General features: G+C 41.5%; 1 protein-coding gene across 1 annotated transcript; it reads right to left on the minus strand.

Moving 5' to 3' along the window:
* Positions 1-15628: 15628 nt before the first annotated feature.
* Positions 15629-17585, minus strand: LOC118396115 (myoblast determination protein 1 homolog 2-like). Its single transcript, XM_035790235.1, has 3 exons — positions 16897-17585; positions 16559-16637; positions 15629-16353 (listed from the first exon to the last, which is right to left on the minus strand). Exons 1-3 carry the CDS (start codon positions 17407-17409, stop codon positions 16127-16129), a joined length of 819 nt encoding a protein of 272 aa, XP_035646128.1. The 5' UTR covers positions 17410-17585; the 3' UTR covers positions 15629-16126.
* Positions 17586-20380: the final 2795 nt, after the last annotated feature.

A 20380-nucleotide genomic window follows, 5' to 3' on the forward strand; every position in this document is an offset into this window, starting at 1 on the left:
CTGAACTGGCTGAAATGCCAGCATACGTTTTTCAAACAGCTGTTATGGCCTAAACTCACCAAAGGCGAGTGTGTGAGGCGTTTGTGATTTATTTTAGAATGCATTGTTTTGAATTATAATGACCCAACTGAAGCCAGGGTGGGGGGGTTGTGCGCTTTGACACCTCGCTCAATTAGAATGTCTCTAGTCAATCTGTAGATGCTCTATCAGTAACATTTCAACTAACTATCTACTAAACCTAACTCTAGCCCTAACCCTAACCTCAACTCTTATCCTAACCCTAAACTTAACCCTAACCCTAGCCCTATAACCTAACTTTAACCCTTATTCTAAACCTAAACCTAACCCGTAACCTTAGCAAGCATTTGCTTGTCAATAGATAGATAGTTTGTTATTAGTAGTAGAGCTGGACTATCCAAACTATCCAAATAATGTGAGATCAAAATCTTTACAAAAATATTATAATATATATTTTTTTAAATAACCGCAGACCTCCTGCAGTAGGCCAGACAACAGGTTGGAAACCACTGGCCTAGCCTATGTCAATAATATGAAGTGACAAAGCACAACAGAAGGTAGCAATGCATGTGTCCACAGACCTAGCTGCCCAGTTTACCAGGTGTAATACATCACGTGTCTTCTTGAAAAATCTGTATTTTGGAGGGAACATGGCTGCCTACAGTGTGGAGGATCAAATCTAGGCTATAGACCAGTACAATAATCAGCAAACTGAACTGAACAAATACATTTGAAGTAGCCACAGTCTTTGAAAGTGGTAGGTTTTTGTGTAGTCTATCCATTCTTTCGAGTAGGCCTCTGTCGCTGTAGTTATTTTTTCTAGAATTTAATCTAATTGAATCTAATTTTAAATCTAGAATTTAATCTAATTTAATCTATAATCGGCTTCCTATTTCGCAACAAAGCCTCCTTCACTCATGCTGCCAAACATACCTTCGTAAAACTGACTATCCTACCGATCCTTCACTTTGGCGATGTCATCAACAAAATAGCCTCCAACACTCTACTCAGCAAACTGGATGTAGTCTATCACAGTGCCATCCGTTTTGTCACCAAAGCCCCATATACTACCCACCACTGTGACCTGTATGCTCTCGTTGGCTGGCCCTCACTACATATTCATCGCCAAACCCACTGGCTCCAGGTCATCTATAAGTCTTTGCTAGGTAACGCCCCACCTTATCTCAGCTCACTGGTCAGCAACACCCCCCGTAGCACACACTCCAGTAGGTATATTTCACTGGTCATCCCCAAAGCCAACACTTCCTTTGGCCGCCTTTCCTTCTAGTTCTCTGCTGCCAATGATTGGAACGAATTGCAAAAATCACTGAAGCTGGAGTCATATCTCTCTCTCTAACTTTAAGCATCAGCTGTCAGAGCAGCTTACCGATCATTGTACCTGTACACAGCCAATCTGTAAATAGCACACCCAACGACCTCATCCCCATATTATTACTTACCCTCTTGCTCTTTTGCACCCCAGTATCTCTACTTGCACATCATCATCTGCACATCTATCACTCCAGTGTTAATGGAAAAGTGTAATTATTTCACCTTTATGGCCTATTTATTGCCTCCCTCCCCACTGTTCTACATTTGCAGACACTGTACATAGATTTTCCAATTAGTTATTTGACTGTACGTTTGTTTATGTGTAACTCTGTGTTGTTGTTTTTGTCGCACTGCTTTGCTTTATTTTGGCCAGGTTGCAGTTGTAAATGAGAACTTGTTCTAAACTGGCCTCCCTGGTGAAATAATATACGTATATATATATATATATATGTTTTTTTTAAGTAGGCCAGTGGTTCCCAAACTAGGGGTCGTGACCTCATGTGGGGTTTGCCTGATATGAAAATGGGGTCATGGGAGAATTTCTAACTCCTGAAAATAAAACTATATATATATATAAACGTCTTGTATCTCAAAATCATTGTTGTGGGCTTAACCTTAAAAATCCAAATGAACATTTTTTAAATCTGAAAGATACAATTCAACCAGAGAGCCTCCTGTATAATGGGAAAAGGCCACACAGGACCGTTGCACTTGAATCATTCCCATGATGAATGGCTAGGCCTGCTATGCTATGAAACCACACACTATTACAGAGACTTAGATATTCCCAGCCACAATTGATTTGGTGAAAACAATGTGTGGGGAGGCACAGAAACTCACATCAATACCTTTGTCAGATAACACTGTTAAACAAATAATTTATGCTATTGCTAGCAATCAAGAGGAAACTCTGATTGAACATCTTAAACTCCTCAGCTTATGCTCTCCAAATGGACATTAGCTGTGAGGGCCCAGATGCCCATGCATTGACTTTTGTTTGTGGCTGCAACCTGGTCTCCGAGCATTTCGTATTATTCTGTATGAGACACTCCCTTAATATGATGATATTCAAACTCGCAACCTTTGGGTTGCTAGACATTAGTGTTATACACCAACCCATCCACCACGACCAACCACTCCGCTTTCGTTTTTGCCTTAAGTAACCATCTGTCTTATTTAACCATAACAAACGTAACATATCCAAACTATATGGAGTGTCTCAGATTTACGTACAGAATAATATGAAATGCTCTGAGACCAGGTTGGCTATATATGTAGAGAGACGCTATTTACGGAGACAAATTGTTCTGTCTCACGATTCACGAGCATGAAACGGCACAGGGATGTTCAGTGTGCTGCGTGGCTATATGTATGGCGGGATGGCGAGCAGGCCTCTGCACACTAGTTATGAATGTGTCCTCCTCTGGCATATGGACGCTTTGTATGACACACTGAGAGCAACTGGCGGCAAAAGAGCTGAGCACAGAACTCTGAGACATACTGCAACAGGTAACTTTGATTGTAAACTACATCAAACCACATCCACTGCGCGCACGCTTGTTCACAATACAATGTGGAGAATATGGGATCAGAGCATGACAAAGTTATATTTGACACCGAGGCTTGGTGGTTGTGGAGGGGGAGTGTTGGAATGATTTTTCACTTTGAGAAAGGAACTGTTGTCATTCACAATGGATGTAAAAAAACAGACTTAGTTGACTTTCTGGGTGGAGGATGGAACGACAGGGCCCTTATCGACCACTACCGCTGCAGCCTGTGCGAGGATGTCCGTTGGGAGTTGGCCTGCAGGGATACCACCCTCACCTTCGACCAACTGGTGGACCTATCAATTCGGTTGGATAACCTGCTGGTCACCCGCGGACGTCCAGAGAGGGCTCTGTGGATTCCCCCTCCCAGCACCACCACTCCGGTGCCTATGGAGCTGGGAGGTGCTGCGCTTAGGGAGGCTGGAGGAGGGGCCTTCAGGCATAACATCTGTGGCCGCAGAGGTCACACTGCCGGGTTGGTTCCTCTAGGGGACCACCACGGTAAAGGAAGTGCAGCAGTTTCAAGGGTTTGTATATTACTACTGGAGGTTTATCCAGGGTCTTGGTCAGGTGGCTGCTCCCATTACCTCACTGCTGAATAGGGGACCGATATGTTTGCAGTGGTCGGCTGAGGCGGACAGGGCTTTTGGCCACCTGAGGGCTCTGTTTACCTCGGCTGGCCCATCCGGATCCCTCTTTGGCGTTCATAGTGGAGGTGGACACGTCCGAGGCTGGGATAGGAGCCGTTCTCTCTCAGAGCTCGGGTACACCACCGAAGCTCCGCCCCTGTGCCTTCTTCTCGAGGAAGCTCAGCCCGGCGGAACGAAACTATGACGTGGGGGACATTGGCTTGAGGGGGCTAAACACCCATTTCTCATCTGGACTAACCACTGCAATCTGGAGTACATCCGGGCAGCGAGGAGACTGAACCCTCACCAGGCAAGTTGGGCCATGTTTTTCACCCGTGTTGTTTCCACCCTTTCGTACAGACCAGGTTCCCAGAACGTGAAGGCAGACACACTGCCCCGGCTGTATGACACAGAGGAGCGGCCCATGGATCCCACCCCCATACTCCCGGCCTCCTGCCTGGTGGTACTGGTAGTGTGGAAGCTGGACGCGAACATTGAGCAAGCGTCACATGCAGAGCCCGCTCCCCTCCAGTGTCCCACTGGGCGTCTGTACGTTCCATCTGCTGTCCGTGACCGGCTGATCTATTGGGCCCACACGTCACCTTCCTCTGGTCATCCAGGCATCAGTCGGATGGTGCGCTGTCTGAGTGGGAAGTACTTGTGGCCCACTTTGGCCAGGACGTGAGGGTTTATGTTTCCTCTTGCTCGGTGTGCGCGCAGTTTAAGGCTCCTAGGCACCTGCCCAGAGGTAAGTTACACACCTTAGCCATTCCACAATGGCCATGGTCGCACCTGTCAATTGATTTCCTCACCGATCTCCCCCAATCACAGGGAAACACCACGATCTTGGTTGTTGTGGATCGTTTCTCTAAGTCCTGCCGTCTGCTTCCTCTGTCCAGTCTCCCTACGGCCCTACAGACTGCGGCCTTGTTTACGCATGTCTTCCGGCACTACAGGGTGCATGAGGATATAGTGTCTGATCGGGGTCCCCAGTTCACTTCGAGGGTCTGGAGGGGGTTCATGGAACGTCTGGGGGTCTCGATCAGCCTTACCTCTGGTTTTCAACCTGAGAGTAATGGGCAGGTGGAGAAGGTTAACCCGGATGTGGGTAGGTTTCTGCGGTCTTATTGCCAGGACCGGCCAGGGGAGTGGGCGGCGTTCGTGCCCTGGGCAGAGATGGCCCAGAGCTCGCTTCGCCACTCCTCCACTAACCTCTCCCCATTCCAGTGCGTACTGGGGTACCAGTACCAGGCATCAGAGTCAGACCGAAGCTCCTGCGGTGGACGACTGGTTCCGGCACGCGGAGGAGACATGGGACGCCACCCATGTTCACCTTCAGCGCACCGTGCTGCGCCAGAAAGCCAGTGCAGACCGTCACCGCAGTGAGGCCCCGGTGTTCGCACCGAAACCTGCCCCTCCGCCTGCCCTGCTGGAAATAGGGGCCATGGTTTGTGGGGCCGTTCTCAAAGTCCTGAGGAGACTAAACGAGTTGTGTTACAGGTTACAGCCTCACCCCGATTACCATATTAACCCCATTGTTCCATGTGTCTCTCCTCAGGCCGGTGGTGGCTGGTCCGCTCCAGGAGTCTGAGGTGCGGGAGGTTCCTCGATGGACATCGAGGGGGCCCCGGCGTACGCCGTTCGCTCCATACAGTATTCGAGGCATCGGGCGAGGGGCCGTCAGTACCTTGTGGAGTGGGAAGGGTACGGTCCGGAGGAGAGATGCTGGGTTCCGGTGGAGGATGTGTTGAACCCTTCAATGCTGCGGGAGTTCCACCGTCTCCGTCCTGACCGCCTTGCAAGTCGCCCTCAGGGTCGTCCCCGAGGCCCATGTCGGCACGTAGCTAGAGCCGCGCGTCAAGGTGGGCGTACTGTCACGACTTCTGCCAAAGTCTTTTCCTCTCCTTGTTCGGGTGGCGTTTGACGGTCGACGTCACTCGTTTTCTAGCCATCGCCGATCCACCTTTCATTTTTCCATTTGTCTTGTCTTGTTTTCCTACACACCTGGGTTCAATTCCTTCAGTATTAGACGTGTATATCTCCCTCTGTTCCCCCCATGTCTGTGTGTGGAATTATGTCAACCCATATTGTGTTTAGTGTTCTTAGTGCCATGTGTTTTGTTCGCCGAAATAAAAGGCTCCTTTGGCTACCCAACATCTGCTCTCCTGCGCCTGACTCCGATACAGCCAGGTACGCATACCTAACAGATAGACACAATTATCTATATCACTGGTGAGAAGGTGTACATTGTAACATCTCAAATTTTTCATCAACAACTGGTTCATCAACCACTAACAGTTCAGTAAGCAATGTCCCTTGATACCATATATCACTCATGTGTATAATAATTGTTCTATTGCATTTCCGCTACTTCTGTGATTGATAGAATATCTGTATCATCAAATTAACAAACATGCTTATATTGAGGACATTTGTGCCTAAGTGTGAACAGCAGGAGAGTCTGTCCTCTTGACTCATCAAGATAAACGTGGTTATTTTTCCAATTGAAGTATATATTGTAATCATACATCTTCCGCTGCAGGAAACAGTCTAGAACAAATCCTTGTTGTAGCCTTTAGAGGGCTAACGGAAGTACTTATAGTTGTGATCCGCGGTAGACTGTTCATTAACATTGTTCAACATTTTGGATGTTAATTTAAATATTTGGTCTGCTGCTTTGTTATATACTGCAGGAACCTGATGCAACATTTAAGTGGTAAAGGAGGATAGTGATGTTTGTATATTTAATGTGTCTTTAGCTTTTGAATCAACCAGTGCTGTATTTTCTGATTTAGGTGGAGGATAGTCATACGTGGTGGCATTGATGGGTACAGCCGGCTTATTGTTTCTCCGTGCTGTCTCCAGATATGGTGTTCCCTTCATTGTTATAGGACGGACCATGGAGAAGAAAACAACACTGTCTGCTGGTTGAATGTAATACATATTGAAAATATTATTTTTTTAAATAGAGCTACATGCATCCTTAAAATGTATTTTTGACCTACACATTGATTACATTCTATAGTGAGTGATGTATGCGGCTACATTTTTTTCTGTTAATTATTTTCAGAACGCAGTCACATTATGTTGGACAGCGTTTTTGCTTTCTCCATGTTTTTGAAATGTATAAGTCTTTAAATGACCTTTTACAGACGACTTCTACAAACGAGGCTACACTTGTGGCAGCCCCTATTCCTGTGGCCCCCCATCTTCTGCACAACTTCTTGTGGTCCCCCTCCACCTATACCACTTCCTGTGGTCTCCCATCCACCATTCCCTGAGGCTTATCGTCCACCTTCACCAGACTCTTCTGTTGATGTTGGTGAAGACAATGAGCAAGTCATCCCTGTAAATAATTAAATGTCTTGTTATTACAGATGAATTGTGGGAAGTATCTGAGCTTTGTTATTCTGAATGTTTCTTTTTTTAATGTTGACCTCCAAACACTGCTGAAGCTAAGGAGATGCCAATGTAACAGGGTTGGTTAACCCTGTTACACCAACCAAATTAACGTGATGAGGGACAATGTTTATGATTGTGCAATGACAGGCTTTAAGAGAGCCCGCTTTAATCTGGAGGCAAAAATAGACATGGTTTTTAGGGACGCTGACGGAAAAGGGACAGCTGATGAGGGTGGAACCCTCAAGAGAATTTCTCTGGCTGTTAATGAGTGCCATCCATTCCTCTGCAATATTTGAGGGACCGGTTTGGCAAAAATGCCTTTCTTGCAACTCTCAAGCCGAGTTACACTTTTACACCAACAAAGACACGTTTGTTTATGGCAATATACACTGGGGAGAACAAGTATTTGATACACTGCCGATTTTGCAGGTTTTCCAACTTACAAATAATGTAGAGGTCTGTAATTTGTATCATAGGTACACTTCAACTGTGAGAGACGGAATCTAAAACAAAAATCCAGAAAATCACATTGTATGTTTTTTATGTAATTAATGTGCATTTTATTGCATGACATAAGTATTTGATACATCACAAAAGCAGAACTTAATATTTGGTACAGAAACCTTTGTTTGCAATTACAGAGATCATACATTTCCTGTAGTTCTTGACCAGGTTTGCACACACTGCAGCAGGGATTTTGGCCCACTCCTCCATACAGACCTTCTCCAGATCCTTCAGGTTTCGGGGCTGTCGCTGGGCAATACGGACTTTCAGCTCCCTCCAAAGATTTTCTATTGGGTTTAGGTCTGGAGACTGGCTAGGCCACTCCAGGACCCTGAGATGCTTCCTAAAATTCATTGACTTTTTTTACTTTATTGATTCAAATAGGGTCTGGAGTGTCTAGGTCTCCTGCCTTACATGAATAGACACTCAAGCCTCTTCAGAGAGGTTTCCATCTATGCCGAGAAAACTCTTATTGCCACAGACATAGCTTCTCTCTTCAAAGCAGAGTGCTCCCCACCTGGTACCAATCAAAGAGCAATAGAGAGAAGAGTCATGTTTCTGGAGGGACTGGCATCTAGAGGTGGAAGGTTAGATGCAAAACCATGATCATTGAAGTAATACAGCCCACATCAGTAAAATATCACTTATTCACTCTCACAACTGTGGGACAGCATTTTATAGCCTTATTCTTCCATAGGCCCCCTAAGAATGTAATAGATCAATTAAATCCCAAACTACTTTCACTTAGAGTATTGGGTTCTCCAATAAGCATTACTTATGGACTTTAATGTCCCCCCCTTCCATTTTTTCAGGGGAGAACACACCCTTTAACCATGGAGAAGGTATTCATTTTCACTTCGGGGGATTCAACATTCCTAGGCTGGGATTGCCAGTGGAGCCACAGCTACAGGCTACAGTTCTCTCTGCTACCATGCCAAGTCTAGGTCCAAGAGACTTCTAAACAGATTCTACCCCCAAGCCATAAGACTACTGAACATCTAATCAAATGGCTACCCAGACTATTTGCTGCTACTCTATCTAACCGGTGACCCCGCACATTCGCTGTACCGGTATCCCCTGTATGGAGCCTCGCTATTGTTATTTTATGGATGCTCTTTAATTATTTACTTTTCTTTATTTCTCGTTTAAAAAAACTGCATTGTTGGTTAATTAAGGGCTTGTAAGTAAGAATTTCACTGTAAGGTCTCCCTACACCTGTTGTATTTGGCGCATGTGACAAATACAATTTGATTTAAAGAGAATTCATTTAAGGGCAAATAACCAACATGTTTATCGCATGACTACCTAGTAAGTTGGGAATACTGCAGGCAATGTTAATTGGTGATGTGTCCTATAAGAATTGATATTATGAAAGTTTCCGAAAGGATTGTCCATCAGCAAAAAAAAAGTTGTGTAGTGAGTTTTCAAAAACATTACAACCAACCAGAATCAATTGGACACAGTAATACATAATGCAGCTTTAATATTTGAAAAAAATGTCTGATTTCTTAGTAGAGTGGGTAAACTGAGCATTATGCAAAGTAGTTTAGTCATGTATGTCAAGGGACTATGTTACAAGAGATCATACGTTTCCTTTGTGCAATGTTACCATAAATAAATCTTACAGTAAATATGGACCACATTTCATTTACATGTGTTATGGCAATAAAAACAGTCACCGTAGTTGGTACACAGGTCATGGTGCAGCAAGTTTGAGGGAAGTGGAGAAGCACAAGTGGGACTTTTTGAGTGAAGTAACTGAGGGCAGAAAAGGATATCAGGGTGCCCAGGAACTTGAAGCTGCTGATAATCTCCATGTCAATGTACAGTAGATGGGAGAATGGTCAAGTATCACCATCAACTTTGTTTTGCTTACGCTGAGACTGTTGTCCTATCACCATTATGTCAGGTCCCACAGCTCCTTCATGTACTCATGATCACTGATGATCAGGTCTGCCATGGTAGTGTCAAGTCTATTCTGGGGATACAAATTCTTGTGATAATGTAATTACAGGATTTACACCCAGAACCCTGAGTCTGCTAACCGGTTTGTGGGTCAGGATGGCGTTGAAAGCAGAGCTATGAAAGAAGATGCACTCTGACGTATGTGAACATGTATAATTGACATTTGTTGGGACAATAGGCAAACTGGAGTTGTTCCAGTGAGATTTCTGCTACTATGTGCAACACAATATCTGTTGTTCCAGTTTTTTAAATCGATATCGACTGGGCTGCATTAACAAGAGCGTCAGATTGACAGATTGACACAGTTGGCAGTTTTAAAATGTCTATTTGCAGTCACTTTCAATTGATTCATTGACTCCAAGAACCATAGATTGTTTGTAGTTCATAACATTAACACAACTGACAAACATTGCTTGACCGTAAATTGGGATACATGTTTTAATAACAATGTATATTTAATTGGGCTTAATGTTGCATATCTTGTGTTGTGTATGCATAGCCAACCAGGTGAGAATCACCAGAATTAATTGATACTTGATGGATCAGGTCTTCTCTGCTGTTTCATCAGCCTCCCCCTTGTCCACTCCAAGCTCCTCTTCATGGTTCACTTTGCAAGACACAATTGTGTGAATATAAAGCGAAAGGAATGGGAACACTATTCTTTTGAAGCAGTACTATATAGTACTGGGAAAATGCCTGAAGTTATTTTACCCTAATAAGCTTTGATGGAAAATAAATGTTCAAAAAAGTGAAAGTGCACATTAAAGTCTACTCTGTTCGAAAGCTGACATGTCGATGTTTGCAAGGGTTTTACAAGGTTGTCACTAGCCAAATTTGCTTTATGTGAGCTTTTCAGTGTCTTCATGCTAATCGCGAGCTACCTCGGTTAACGCTAGCATGGAAATGATAGCCAGTCAAGCTGTAGAAGTTGCCTACCTTCAGCTGTTGTTTTGCTGAAATACAAGGTTTTGGGCCTGCTTCAGTACTAGCCGATAAGTCACATTTAGGTAGCTTGTCTTGCTTTAGTCAATGATAAAGCAAAATAAAGACAATAGTCCAAAAATCGAGAACTACCAGAATGTTGAGCATCTCCGTTGTCTAATCTATGTATGCCTAACCCTGCATTCAAGCAACAATCTTGCTAGTATGTAATTTACCTTGATAGTATTAACATAGTTAAATGTGTTTCCGTGGCTGTTATAGTTGACATGTTTTTTCAGCAAGGCTTTTAATAAAACACAAGACGGCCCGGCCCGTTCACTGCGGCTAGCAGTATGACCGGGCAGTTTGAGGTTGACTATATGATATAATATGGCCGGGGTTTGAGACTACCGACGTTAGCTAAATTATCTATCAAGTATCTGATTTAGCTTGTGCTAATGTAGAATAACTTTAGACCGTCCCCTCGCCCATACCCGAGCGCGAACCAGGGACACTCTGCACACATCATCAACAGTCTCCCACGAAGCATTGTTACCCATCGCTCCACAAAAGCCCTTGCATAGTAAGGGGAACCACTACTTCAAGGTCTCAGAGCAAGTGACGTCACCGATTGAAATGCTATTTAGCGCGCACCGCTAACTTAGCTAGCCGTTTCACATCCGTTACACTCACCCCCATTTTGACCTCCTCCTTTTCCGCAGCAACCAGTGATCCGGGTCAACAGCATCAATGTAACAGTATAACTTTAGACCGTCCCCTGGCGCGAACCAGGGACCCTCAGCACACATCAACAACAGTCACCCACGAAGCATCGTTACCCATCGCTCCACAAAAGCCGCGGCCCTTGCAGAGCAACAAACCACTACTTCAAGGTCTCAGAGCAAGTGACTTCACCGATTGAAACGCTATTTAGCGCGCTAACTAAACTAGCCGTTTCACATCCATTACACTAAGCACTGCTGATCCTGGTGCTAGATTAATGTTAGCTGAATTTTATAGCCAGTGATGAGAAACAGATCATTCCACTATAAACTAGCTGATAAACTTTATGATTCAGTAACAACAATTTTCAAAGACAAAACCGTTACCTTGTAAAGGTGTTCATAATCTGCTTGCAATGCAGTGGGAAAGGAAGTTCCTTCAAACTGTGAAATCTGGTTGAAAGGAGGAGCTAGGGAAATTGGCTAGAAAATTAGCATATTAAAGAATGAGTTAAATTCGCTTGTGTATGTGTATATTTAGCCGCTGTTGGCATTAGTTTGACGTGTGCAGGACCACTTGTAGCCGTTTATTTAGCACATGTTGAACCGCCTGCACGCACATTTGCACGCGCTTATTTGACGCGTGCACACGTTAATTTAACACATGCACCTGTTTACTTTACACACGTAGCATTAAAAAGATTGGATCTTAAAGCACGTGGTCAAACGCAAACGGCGTTCCATAGAATACCCTTCCATTCTCCTCTGAGCATTAATGTCGCGTCCAAGACAACTGGGAAGTCAGAGAAAAAAACAAGCCCCCGCTGGGAAAATCGTTTTGAACAGTCATCCAACTCGGAATTCAAACTCAGGGACTCGGGCCTCTTTCTAGAGCTCAGACTTTCCGATCTGAAGATCCTTGACGTCATGACTTGACCTCATATTTTTCCTAGTTCCCAGTTGCAGTTGTGAAAAAAGTACTACATTGTCATACTGGAATAAAAGTAAAGATATTTTAATAGAAAATTACTCAAATAAAAGGGAAAGTCACCCAGTAAAATATTACTTGATTAAAAATGTAAAAGTATTTTGCTTTACATATACTTATTAAGTATCAAAAGTAAATGTCATTGCTAAATACTTAAGTATCAAAAGTAAAAGTATTTTCACATTCCTTATATTAAGCAAACCCGATGGCACAATTTTCTTGTTTTTTAAATGTAAGGATAGCCAGGGGCACACTCCAATACTCAGACATAATTTACAAAGGAAGCATTTGTGTTTAGTTAGTTCAACAAATCAGAGGCAGTCGGGATGACCAGGGATGTTCTCTCTTGATAAGAGAATTTGACAATTTTCCTGTCCTGCTAAGCATTCAAAAAGTAGCGAATACTTTTGCGTGTCAGGGAAAATGTATGGAGTAAAAAATAGCATTATTTTCCATCAGAATGTAGCGAAGTAAAAGTATAAAAAATTATAAATAGGGAACTAAAGTACACATATCCCCAAAACCGACTTAAGTACTTTACTTAAGTACTTTACACCACTGCCCTGTTGTCTTGAAAGCACCATAAAACTCATGGTACCCTTCGCAAACCCATATATGTGTGAAGCTGGATTCAGTGCTCTTGTCTGCATTAAAACCAAATATCGACCCAGGTTGGATGTGACAGCAGAGGTGAGATGCGCACAGTCGACCACTGTTGAGAAGCTACCCGAAATGCGTCAAGCACACCCATCTCATTAGTGGTGGTAAGATAAGATACATTATGCCACATTAAAAGTATGTGATGGTGAGTTAAGAAGACAATCACAAACTGTTAGAATGTTTTTCAATTGACTGCCATGGCAGCAAATACAAAAGTGAGCATTGGCTGTTCATTGGGCGACATATGTTTTTTCACATGGTTGAGGTTGCGAGAATTTTCAACTATCAAAATGAGTTCGTGGGCCGAAAAAGTTTGCGAACCCCTTGCCCTGGTCCAGTAACCTATCCCTGTGGTTTGGGCAACATTGTGGTGCATTCAGTGTTGCCTGGTTTACAAACAGAGCACATAATTTGTATTTAAATACAGACCTTTTAGGTAGAGATTACTCTACACAACTACAAGTGCCTACTCACCGCGACATGTTGAAGGGGCTTGGCTTAGACAGCCAATACCTTCCAGCCCATGCTCGATTAGGTTACATCCAATGGTTTAAAGCCTGCATTGCTGATGTTACTATTTATTGGCCATTGAGCAGTGGTGGAAAAAGTATCCAATTGTCGTAGTTGAGTAAAAGTAAAAATACCTCAATAGAAAATGACTGAAGTAAAAGTGAAAGTCACCCAGTAAAGTAATAATTGAGTAAAATATAAGGGTATTTGGTTTAAAATATTACTAAAGAATCAAAAGTAAATGTAATTGCTAAAATATACTTAAGTATTAAAAGTACATATCAGAGGCAGTACTAGGGTTGTTCTCGTGGTAAGTGCGTGAATTGGACCCTTTTCCTGTCCTGCCAAGCATTCAAAATGTAATGAGCACTTTTGGGTGTCAGGGAAAATGTATGGAGTAAAAGGCACGTTATTTTCTTTCGGAATGTACTTTAAAGAAAATGCTTTACTTATTTTAATTTTATGTTTAGCTCACATAATATAATTTAAAAGTATACATTAATGTGTCTGTAATATAATACATGTGACAAAAACGAATGTAGACGTTAATAAATTCATTTCTGTAGCTTCAAAAATTCCGGCCTTTTGCAACTGCAGTACACAATGTGAACTCGTGATGACGCTGTTGCTCTCTCAATGTTCAAGGGATATTTTCGGTCCTGACGGTGGATCTACTGTACTCATAGAAATATAATTACTAATAATAATACTATTGGTAGCAACTCACATTGCACACTTGTCAGCTAAAAAAGAGACTCATTGTCCCTTTCACTTCTGTTCAAGATGTTTACTCTCGTTCACTTTTGAACAAGACAACAAATAAAGGCAAAAACAACTATGTTCACACAGCTCATAATACTTTTCCATCAAATTATATGTATCCTAATTGGCTATAGTGTTAGAAATATAGACCATATCGTGCCCAATGTTGTTTTTGCTTTGTGGACTGATTTATATTTGTAAAGTTAAATGTCAGATACAGAAAAACATGCATGTGTTAAAATAGTATTTTTAGGATATAGACTAGGCATATAGTGTCTGTCTATTTATTTTTGTGAATTTCAAAAGTGAAACCCCTTGTGATAATTACAAATGGTGTGTTACTGCTATACACAATGTTGTTTTAATGAAACATGCTACAGTTGGAGTTACACATACGCTAGTAAGTATTCGGCCCTGAGTTGATAGGCCTAATATCGCTTAAATTAACCTCTCTTATATAAATAAGGTTTTGGACAGATTATTCATGTCTTATTGGTAAGTAATTTGGGTTATTAGATGTGTTTAATTTAGGCCATAGCCTATCATTTTATGTATTTATTCATTTGACATTTTGCAGTATCAAATCTCTTGAGATGCACCATCTCGTTTTCAAGTATCAGAATAAAAAATAACAATAATAACAATGAAATAATAACAACAATAATAATAAAAACCTACATTAACAGCATAAAACAAGGTTTTACAATTACTGCTAGTCCTACTAATAAAAACTACTGCTACATCTACTAATACAACTAATAAAACGAAGTACCTATAATATATATATACATCTTCACATGCAGATGTTTTTATTAGTTAAATGCACTGTGTAATGCCCTGATTTCTATAGGTAAATTGTTCCTATCAGTTAAAAAAAAATCGGTATGTAACTAGCAAGTCAGTTAAGGACAAATTATTATTTACAATGACCGCCTACACCGGCCAAACGCGGACGAGGCTGAGCCAATTGTGCATCGCCCTATGGGACTCCCAATCACCGCCGGTTGTGATAAAGCCTGTGGTGTCTGGAGTGACGCTTCTTGCACTGAGATGCAGTGCCTTAGACCTCTGCGCCACTCGGGAGCCCAGTTGGGCCTTTGTATCTGAAAGATCTTACTCCAACCTCAAGATGTACCCTTGGAATGTGTAATTGCTGCTGTTGTGGAAAGGAGTAGTGTGTGTCTTGTAAAGTTAGGTGTTTCTTAATATATAGGTCGACAGGGATTTTTTTTAAATAAATCTGCTCCAATGCAGTTGTCTTCTGCTTGGGAGAAACATGAATACTTTAGAAACTATAATCTGTCCAGCATAGTTAATGCGTTGAGACGTTACATATGATAGGCCTATGACATGGAGTAAGTATAAAAAAAATAATTTGTCTTATCAAATGCTATTGTGTCCTCTATTTCGTTTTTATTTTGCAATCAAATGGAGGTGAATTATTTGTTTAATTATGTGGATCCAGTATAAATCGCGAGAAATTATCAAATGTACAATAGGCCTAATATTATAATATAATGTGCTTAATACAGTATAATATGCTTCAGCATTTTGAAGATATTTTAGAATTTCAATATGTCATCATAATCTTTGTTCCTCAGGTTAAATATGCCAGGCAAAACACATTCAGTTATCTTGGCAAAGCAATAGAGTAAATGATGAATCATGTTTTGTATAAATAGCCATAGTCATTTATTTATAATAACATCGAACGACTTTCACAAATTTTAAGATGTATAAATATAAAGTTAAGCATTTCTCACAACAAACCAACCACGCGCCCCTGAATATAAACAGGCAACATTAAATACATTAAAAACCTTTTTTTCGTTTCACCTCTTATTTACACATAGACCTATACAAAAATGGTCCTCTATTGTCATAAACAATTCAAATGGCAAGGGAAAGAAAGTGGTCAAATATTTCATATACGATTACCTGTACATAAATAAATCGGTAAATTATTTCTTATAAAACGTGACCCATGGGATGCCAATGATTGAATTTCAAAGAATTTAAAACGTTCTATTAAAGGAAGGAAAGGCAACTTTGCCATCATATTCTTATAGTACAGCCACATTCTGCAACCCTGTCCGTTTGTTGTTTTCTTCATTTACATGAATCGATTCATTTTCATGAATGTAGCCATATACTATCACTGTCTTTTCATAGCACTTGGTAGATGGGGTCATGGGAGGGCTGTGGGCACTTGGTCGGCGACGGCACGGTTGCCCCTGTCTCGCTCAGGATAGATCCCTCTTGGGGAGAGCAGGGGCTACCCTCCTGAACTGATAACATAGTGCACGCGGACGTGTCTGTTGAGATTCTCTCCACGATGCTGGATAGACAATCCAAGCTGGAGATGACTGCGTTCTTTTTGCTTCTGGCATCAGCTGTAGTAACAAAGGTGAATAAAAACATCAGAGACAACAATGAACTAGTATCATTGTCTAAATGTCAAATGCTGTCTGTCTTGAGTCTTCAACTTTGGGCTACAGAAGAAGAGCTGCTGCTGAATAAAACGTTATTTTAAAACCGTATAATAAAGGTCTGGGCCTATAACAAGTCACAATAATATAAAACTAAATAGAAACGTACCATTTGGAGTCTCCGCAAAATAAGAGCTTTCATAGCTGCTTCGTCTTGCGGACGTGCACGTCGGGGCATTATAGTCCATCTGGATTTAAAAAATATGACATTATTAAGAATTCGAGCAATACAATATCACATATTGTGTTCTGTCAACTTGTGGAATGATATGTCAAACCAAATACCTATAAATCAACATATCATACTATAGACCTCAATCCAAAATAATATATACAAATAAAATGGAATAGGTCTACTAAATGTATGTATACATTTTATGTAATAAAGAACGAACGAAATCCAGTGGACATGCCCATAGACACTGAGGTCAAGATGCACCAACTCACCATTCCATCAGAGCAGTTGGACCGTGGGCTGGATGCGTCAGAGTCCCCGTTGTAGTGCTCCAGCGAAGGGTAGTAGTTTTCGCCGTCCTGGCCCCTGAGCAGAGACTGCAGAGACTCGATGTAGCTGATGGCATTTCTCAGGATCTCCACCTTTGGAAGCCTCTGATTGGGGTTGTTCGACGTACATCTCTTCAGGTTCTCGAAGGCGTCGTTTACCTTGCCCAGTCTCCTCCTCTCCCGCATGGTAGCAGCCTTCCTCCGGTCGGTGTTGGTGGTTTTCCTCTTGCAGGCTTTGCATGCCCAGAGGAGGCACCTACCGGCTTGGTGGTGCCCGCTTGGGGCCCTGATGTGCTCGTCTTCGTTATGATGATGGTCGTCTGGCTTGAGGAGACCAACATGGACTAACCGGGGGTCCATGTCTTCGAAAAAATGCATGTCGCTGGTGTTGAAGCACGGGTCGTCATAAAAGTCATCAGCGGAGGTGATAGGGAACGAAATATCCGACAACTCCATCTCTATCTGTGTCAAATGCCAATACCAACTTTGTAACAATTGTTCTTCTGTCTCTGTATTTGTTTACAGACGTTCTAGGTTACCAGAAACTTTGGGCAAAAAAGTAAAAGTATCCTTAAAATTATGGTTAGGTTTAAGTGTAGGAATGTGGTTAATAACTTTCCCCAAACTCTATCCTAATGCAAACTGTTGCTGATGCTGTGGATCGAACAAGCTTTTATCCTTGGTGTTAGAGTTAGGGGCGTGCTCTGCATTTCTGACAGCTCCCTGGATTGGCCAATGATCGCGCGGAATGGGTGCTTAGGGAGGGGTTTACAACTTCACGCTAATTAGTGAACAATTTCTCATAACTGTCCATATAATTACATAGAGATCGAGGCCTATTATTCGTTTGAAAACAGTCATACTGATATTTTAAAAAGCTCTGAGACTAGAGAAAAATAAATCACAGCAATCAATTCACTTTTCATTCGTTTTTCATAAATATAATTTACAGATTACATTTTTATATTTTGGTGCTTAGTTGTATTATTGGTATGATTCTATCTACTCATATTACTAGAATGTTATGCTGTTTGTTGAAGTTCCTTCTGGAATAAATAAAATAGGCTAATTCTATTCTATTCTATTCCCTTTCATATAGCCATAACCTGTCTAAATATATCATTCTGTTATGCACAAGTTTCTCTAATGTCCATATAGCCTATTGGCTCAAACGGATGTTACAACAATTTTTTTCTAAGAGTTTCTGAACACAAGGTGTCCTAATGATATCAGCACTTATTCTCTTGCACACACTATTACTTTCGGCAGTGGCAGTTAGCCTATAGCGGTTGCAGCATTAGGCAAGTAGCCAAAATGTTGATAGTTCGAATACCCAAGCCAAAAAATAAATAAATACATATGTTGCTGTGCCCTTGAGCAAGGCACTTAACCCTAATAGCTCCAGGGCTGCTGTTGATAATGGCTGACCCTGGTCGTGACCCCACTATCCAAGGGTGTCTCAGGGGGAGTTGGGATATTATATATATATTTTAATTCAGGTGTGAAACAGGACAAATATAAGCATCCACCAAATTATTCATCTAATCTATAGCCCTCAGATATATTCATTATCCAATGTGTATGCTGCTTTAGAATTAATCTGGCAGACCAGTTTGTTTTAAACACAATGTACTTTTCTAAATACAAAATGCTCTCTTGGCTGTAAATTCTGCTGCTACCTAAAGTGTATATTTTTTTAGACAGGTCTATTGGAGAATATGAGTCCAAAAACATACTTATGAGACTTAAATGAATACAAATTTCAAACCTCTTTTTGTTATCCGCCTACTTCTTGAAAACCTGACAATATTATGTTACAGGTGAGAATCACTAGATGGCGATAGTGAGTTGATTAAAGCAGTGTTGGCATCCCATGCAAAACTCCTCCAAATATCAAATCAAATCAAATTGTATTGGTCACATACACCTATTTAGCAAATGTTATTGCGGGTGTAGTGAAATGCTTATGTTCCTAGCTCCAAAAGTGCAGTAGTATCTAAAAATGATTCACAACAATACAGACACATCTAAAAGTAAAATAATAGAATTAAGAAATATATAAATATATAAAACATATAAAATATATCAATTAGATCAAGCAATGTTGGAGTGGCATTGACTAACATACAGTAGAATAGAATACATTTACATTACATTTAAGTCATTTAGCAGAATGTACAGAATACAGTATATTCAGTTGAAGTCGGGAGTTTACATACACTTTAGCCAAATACATTTAAACTCAGTTTTTCACAATTCCTGATATTTAATCCTAGGAAAAATTCCATGTCTGAGGTCGGTTAGGATCACCAATTTATTTTAAGAATGTGAAATGTCAGAATAATAGGAGAGAGAATTATTTATTTAAGCTTTTATTCAATCATCACATTCCCAGTGGGTCAGAAGTTTACATACACTCAATTATTATTTGGTAGCATTGCCTTTAAATTGTTTAACTTGGGTCAAACGTTTCGGGTAGCCTTCCACCACCAGCTTCCCACAATAGGTTGGGTGAATTTTGGCCCATTCCTCCTGACAGAGCTGGTGTAACTAAGTCAGGTTTGTAGGCCTCCTTGCTCGCACACACTTTTTCAGTTCTGCCCACACATTTTCTATGGGATTGAGGTCAGGGCATTGTGATGGCCACTCTAATACCTTGACTTTGTTGTCCTTAAGCCAATTTGCAACAACTTTGGAAGTATGCTTGGGGTCATTGTTCATTTGCAAGACCCATTTGTGACCAAGATTTAACTTCCTGACTGATATCTTGAGATGTTGCTTCAATATATCCACATAATTTTCCTTCCTCATGAAGCCATCTATTTTGTGAAGTGCACCAGTCCCTCCTGCAGCAAAGCACCCCCACAACATGATGCTGCCATCCCCGTGCTTCACTGTTAGGATGGTGTTCTTCGGCTTGCAAGCCTCCCCCTTTTTCCTCCAAACATAACCATGGTCATTATGGCCAAACAGTTCTGTTTTTGTTTCATCAGACCAGAGGACATTTCTCCAAAAAGTACGATATTTGTCCCCATTTGTAGTTGCAAACCGGAGTCTGGCTTTTCATTGCGGTTTTAGAGCAGTGGCTTCTTCCTTGCTGAGCAGCCTTTCAGATTATGTCGATATAGGACTCATTTTACTGTGGATATAGATACTTTTGTACCTGTTTCCTCCAGCATCTACACAAGATCCTTTGCTGTTGTTCTGGGATTGATTTGCACTTTTCACACAAAGTACATTCATCTCTCGGAGACAGAATGCTTCTTCTTCCTGAGCGGTCTGACGGCTGCGTGGTCCCATGGTGTTTATACTTGCGTACTATTGTTTGTACAGATGAACGTGATACCTTCAGGCATTTGGAAATTGCTCCCAACGATGAACCAGACTTGTGGAGGTCTACAATTTTTATTCTAAGGACTTGGATGAT

The sequence above is a fragment of the Oncorhynchus keta genome, chromosome 17, assembly GCF_023373465.1.
Source record: "Oncorhynchus keta strain PuntledgeMale-10-30-2019 chromosome 17, Oket_V2, whole genome shotgun sequence".
In the NCBI taxonomy this organism is placed as follows: Eukaryota; Metazoa; Chordata; class Actinopteri; order Salmoniformes; family Salmonidae; genus Oncorhynchus; species Oncorhynchus keta.